This window comes from Psammomys obesus, unplaced genomic scaffold (genome assembly GCF_907164565.1).
Source record: "Psammomys obesus unplaced genomic scaffold, mPsaObe1.curated_primary_1811, whole genome shotgun sequence".
Classification (NCBI taxonomy): Eukaryota; Metazoa; Chordata; class Mammalia; order Rodentia; family Muridae; genus Psammomys; species Psammomys obesus.
Window position 1 is genome coordinate 199,368 of NW_026591560.1, and position 5,588 is coordinate 204,955.

General features: G+C 41.9%; 1 protein-coding gene across 3 annotated transcripts in view; it reads right to left on the bottom strand.

The window, feature by feature from the left end:
* LOC129679372 (phospholipase A and acyltransferase 3) overlaps positions 1–5,588 on the bottom strand; it is a 31,013-nt gene that overhangs the window by 7,619 nt on the left and 17,806 nt on the right. For all 3 annotated transcript variants that reach the window (XM_055610483.1, XM_055610484.1, XM_055610485.1), the window contains one exon: positions 3,141–3,409. In XM_055610483.1, coding sequence (XP_055466458.1) covers positions 3,141–3,409 — 269 coding nt within the window. The remainder of the gene's footprint in view (positions 1–3,140; positions 3,410–5,588) is intronic.

Consider the following 5,588-nt stretch of genomic DNA (forward strand, 5'->3'; position numbering starts at 1 on the left):
GTGTGTGTGTGTGTGTGTGTGTGTGTGTGTGTGTGTGTGTGTGTGTGTGTTTTCCCTTTAAAAGTCCATCCCCATACCTGACCTTCATTGCAGTCTCGGGGCTCTCTGAGGCCTGCTGTTTAATCCCCGTGGATACACATCAGGGCTTCCCTATGCCCTCCTGTTTGCAATTCTTTCCCTAGCTCTGCTTCTGCAGAATGTCTCTTTTTCCCTACTTGCTTTATCTCCCTCCCAGCTAACTTCTGTCTCTGACCTTGGACCTCTAGCTGCAGCCACTCACCCAGCGCCCCTGGTATACAACCCTGGCGCGCACCATAAACCTCCTATTCCACTGCCTGAGGCTCCATGCACTGCTGCAGCTGGACTGCACTCAGAATTTCTTATCTCTAAGCCTTCTTTGTACTCTGTTTGCTCTGGTCTCTCCCTCTGATCACTAGATTTGGTTTTTCAGGGATTAGGTGTCCTTTGGGTATGGTTAATACAAAATTTTGTTTTATGCTGTTCTATTCTGTTAAAAAAAAAAAAAAAACTGGCTCTGGAGTTGGGATAGAGCCTTTCCTCTTCCAACCCAAGCATGGTTGTTTAAATATTTCCTCCAAAATTTCTTTTATAGGTCAGAAAGCCATTTGACTCTAGGACAAAGAGAGAAAAAAAAAAAAAAACAGCTAAATTACAAACGTTCTGTACTTTAAGATTTGTAAACTTATTGGATACAGTTAAAAATCTGTAAAACAGACAGGTGTGGTGGCGAATGCCTTTAATCCCTGCACTCAGGGAAGCAGGTGGACACCGTGAGTTCACAGGCCAGTCTGGTCTACAGAGAAAGCCCAGAGTAGCCAAAGCTACCCAGAGAAACCTGTCTTGGGAGGAGGGGAGAGAAACAAAGCAAAACAACAACAACAACAAAAAAAAAAAAAAATTGTAAAACAAAAATCTGTAAAAAACAAAAACAAACTGACACCAACATTTTCTCAGCTCCTGCAGATGTCTGTTTTTTATAGTTTTCTGTTTAATCTCCTTTCAGTTACAGATCCTTATATTATTCTGTGGCTTACTAACTTTACAAAATAAAGAATTTTTATTAAGCTTTTCAGGTTGCCTGCCTCCATCCGGAGACACACATGAACTGGTTATAAAATAAAATAAGATCTTCTGTTTTAAATCTCCCAACAATAACTCTAGATATACTTGCTTAAAATAATCACAGCTGGAATTGTTAAAACTCCAAAAGAAGGAGATAAGCAGGATCATTGGACCTTTACCTAAGAATCCAGTCACTCCTCCCAGCTGGTTGTATGCAATTAGAGAAGAATTACATGAAGTCTCCAGGTTTGCTGGAGAAACTAGGGTGCACAGGCTAAAAACTAGGAATGAGGATGAGATTCATCTACGTAACAATGGAAAAGCTGTTACAGAGAACTAAGGAAAGACTCCAGATATTGTCTAATGGTAAATTTATTTGTTACTATTATGTCTCGTTTCAATTTCTAAAAAGAAATTACATTAAAAATTCGGACTGCTAAGTGTAATTACAGACGTCTAGCTCTCTGACTTCTCTCCCCTGCTTGGTTCTTGTTTACAAAAATTATTTTCAAGGTCATGGATATTCAGAACTCTTGTGAATATGTTAAGTTTCTTTCCCTCAGAATCTGTTAAGACCACTGTCAAGAGTAAATGGGGGAGGGCGCACAGAGAAAAACCTATAAAGTGCCAAACAAAATGTGTTACCTTAAAGCTGGTAGCAAAAAAAAAGTTGATAATTAGAAATCTATACATAGGTAATCGTAACCCGCCATGGCATGTTTATATAAAATTTGAAATCAACTCTGGCAATCTCCCTTTTAGACTAAAGAAACAACAGGTCCCCAGGATACTTTGGATTAGAATAGATTTTTTATATGATGATTTTTGTTCTAAAATTTTTAAATAAAAGCAATGTATGTTTAATAAGTAAATATATTTGATAAATAAAATACATAAATATCTAAGGTCTACTTGGGTTAACAGTAACTGACTTAGAGATATGTCTAGCCTCTTTGTCTTTGCTACATTCAAATAGTTCAAATTAACTATTTGAATAAATTGAGTCTTATAAGAAGATATAATATTCTGTAATGGTATACTATAAAAGAATCAAAAAAATAAATAAAACAAGTTTTCCAATCCCTCTATGGGCTATATTTATAGTTTTATGGTTTTAAAGTTCCCAGTCTCCCTATGGCCTATATTTATGACTTTAAGTTTTATTTTGATACTAAGAGAACTCTAATTCAGAAATTATAATAATTAAGGCTAAAACCTAACAGGGATAAAGTGTTAAATCCTAATCTTATTAAAGCTGCTAAGTTCTTATAAATGATTAAGGATAACTGAGACATGCAAGTTAATATTAAGTCATCGTATAAATGATCAACATATTTAGTGTGCTCAGAACTATGTATGTAATCATGCTATGTACACACGTAATTCGTTTTCAGGGACAAGCTTTATTTAGCCTTCTGTATATGATTTCAAGGTTAGGCCTAAAACAAATAACTAAAAAGAAGCAAAGTTTGTTTACTTCAGATATGCTCAATAGATAATGGTCCTCTAACTTTTTAGAGATCTGCTGACAATAGCATTTAAAATGTTTAATGGGAAAAGCTTACTATGACAGACAGGCGCCAGCTACTAGCAGTAACCCCAAGGTTTCCAAAGAAGATGGTGAGGCACAGCAATTCCACCTGTGTTGTGGTAACACTAACCACTGGAATAAACTGCCCCATATTCCTTTCCTGCTGTCAGGACCCAGCCCAAACTGTGGACAAACAGGACACTGGAGAGTTGACTGCCCTACTTTGTCTAGACAAAGTAAGGTCAGTCCCCCCCCAAGTTGCTCCTCCACAGGAAAGCCGCTCAGATCTTCCGGGTCTGGCAGCCAAAGACTGATGCTGCCCTGGGATCTCTGCCCACAAGGAAGCCATGGGTACCACAGGAGCCTGATAGGGTGACCCTCTAGGTGATGGGCAAGTCTCTGTCATTTTAACTGAGACATAGGCCATTTGGATTATACTCCTTGTCCACCCACAGTCATGTCTAGCCACCAGCAGTTGGGAAAATGACCTGGCGCCTAAGGTCAGGTACAGGGACTAAAGACATACCTGGTCACTGCGAGCAACTCCATAACGTAGTTCATTCACAAAGTGCTCACAGTTCTCACTGGTCAGCTTGTAGAGAACCTCCTGCCCCACCAACTCCTCAGCCTGCTTGATGATCTTGTTTATGGGCAGTGGAGTGTATTCGTTGTCATGTTTGTTATTGACCTGGTATCTGTCCCTCCCGGCCACATCACACAGCAGTTCTTTCTTCACTATGGCCTTGTCGGCCAAAGCAGACATGATGCTGGCTGCCCCGGCTCCTGCAATTTCACCTGTGGATCCACAGAGAACAGAGGAGTTGGTTCTGGATAGGGCCACCTGAATTCAGAGCTAACCCACAGCTGGGCATCCAGACTTACCACCATCCACAACAGATAATTAAGATAGAAACAGGTGAAACACACATTGTACAGCTTTGGAAAAGGTTCTTGTGGTCTTTGAATCCTTATCCTGAGACTAGTAAAGTGCCATGATTTACTTTGATGTTTTTGTGGTAGCAGTGATGGCGAGGGTGGAGATCAACTAAGGGATGAGACAGGGTCTGACTCTGTAATCCAGGCTATGTAAATTACTGTGAAGTCCAGCCTCATGTCAAACTCTCAACAGCTTCCTGCCTCTGAAGTCCATATGGTGGGCTGGTGGGCACACGCCACCACCCCCAGCTCCTGGGCTGTCAGGCAAGCATCACTAACCTTGCTAAAGGGCTGCTAGGGACTCATCACCATTCCTGACTGGGATGATGGGCATGCAGCACCGCCACTGGCTATTGCAATGTTTCTTTAACCCGGAGAAGCTAGTCTTCCGCACTGTCACCACTTCTCCACTCTGCAAATATGTGCAAGGAGTTCCCTCATCTCTCTGGGAAAGGTGTGTAGCCTATTGATTCCATTAGGGCAATTCCGTGACTTCACCAGGCTGATTGCCTCAGGAAGAAAGGCTGGCCTTCCTTCTAGGAAAAGAGACAGACAGACAGAGAGACAGAGAGAGAGCAAGCACAACTTTTCAGCTGCTTTCCTAGGAACAATGCTAAGAAGACTCAGGAGATAGAGTGGCAGCCCTGGCCAAGATCCACAGATGAGAAGAGGCAACAACAAAGTGACTAGAAGAGAAGTAACTTGGGCTCTACAGAACCAGGCTAGGGCAGTGAGGGTCAGTGGACATAGCATAAAGCCAGGTTCTCCTAACCCAAGCACCCATACCACAGGGAAGGAGCATGCACTGGGTATGATGGCTGAAAAGCAGCTATGAACCCAAGAAGTAGACACAGGAGCCCAGGGAGCATCACAAGATTGGTTCCCTGACAGGAGCAGGGGCCAAGAGATCCCTCCTCGCTGAAGTTCTACAATAGGCTACATAAAATCCTTGAACCCAGCATAGTGGTGTGCTTCCTGATCCAAGAACTCATGTGAGTTCAAGGCTGGCCTGGCTGACTCCATCATAAGATTAGAAGCCATCTTGTTACAGGTCAAATACCTTTATTCCTGTTTTCTATAAAACTTGGGTTTGACCAGGTGCTGACCCATGTTCTGGAATTTGACATTTTCCATATCCTATACCCTGACTCCACCCTGATGAGATAGGATGTTCTGGCAAATGTTAAAATGTTCAGCCAAGTCATCCAGATGTGGTGGCATATGCCTGTAATCCCAGCACTCAGGGAGGCAGAGGCAGGCGGATCTCTGTGAGTTCAAGGCTGGCCTGGTCTACAAAGTGAATACAGCATAGCCAAGGCTATACAGAGAAACCCTGTCTCAAAAAACCACAAATGAATGAATGAATGAATGATATGGTCAGCCAAGTTTTTACATAAATAAAATTCCTCTGAAAATCTCCCAACCCTTGACAATCCCCTAGTCTTGAGTTTTGTGGCTATGTAAACCCTACCTTCTCCTGTGTTCAATGATTTTTTGATATTTTTTTTCAAATCCCACTTTAGAGATATAGCCCTGTCAGACAGAAAATAAGGCTTGCTTAATTGACCAGAGAACTTGGGTGATGGTCTTTACTGTCACTAGAACACCATGGAGTTCTAGACCACCTAAAATGACATAGTGAGTGAGACCCAGTCATTTTGTTTTTGAGACAGGATCCGTGCAGTCCTACCTGTCCTAGAACACTCTGTGTAGGCCAGCCCTTGAAGTCACAGCACAGAGATCTGTCTGCCTCGGCCTCCTCTCCTGCCTGCTGGTATTAGAGAAATGCACCATTACACCCACCCAACCATGAGACTCTGTCTTAAAAAAAATAATAAATTAAGCTGGGCAATGCAGTGCACGCCTTTAATCCCAGCACTCGGGAGGCAGAGGCAGGTGGATCACTGAGAGTTTGGGGCCAGCCTGGTCTACAAAGTGTGTCCAGGATAGCCAGGGATGTTACACAGAGAAACCCTGTCTCAAAAAACTAAAATAATAATAATAATAATAATAATAATAATAATAATAATAATAATAA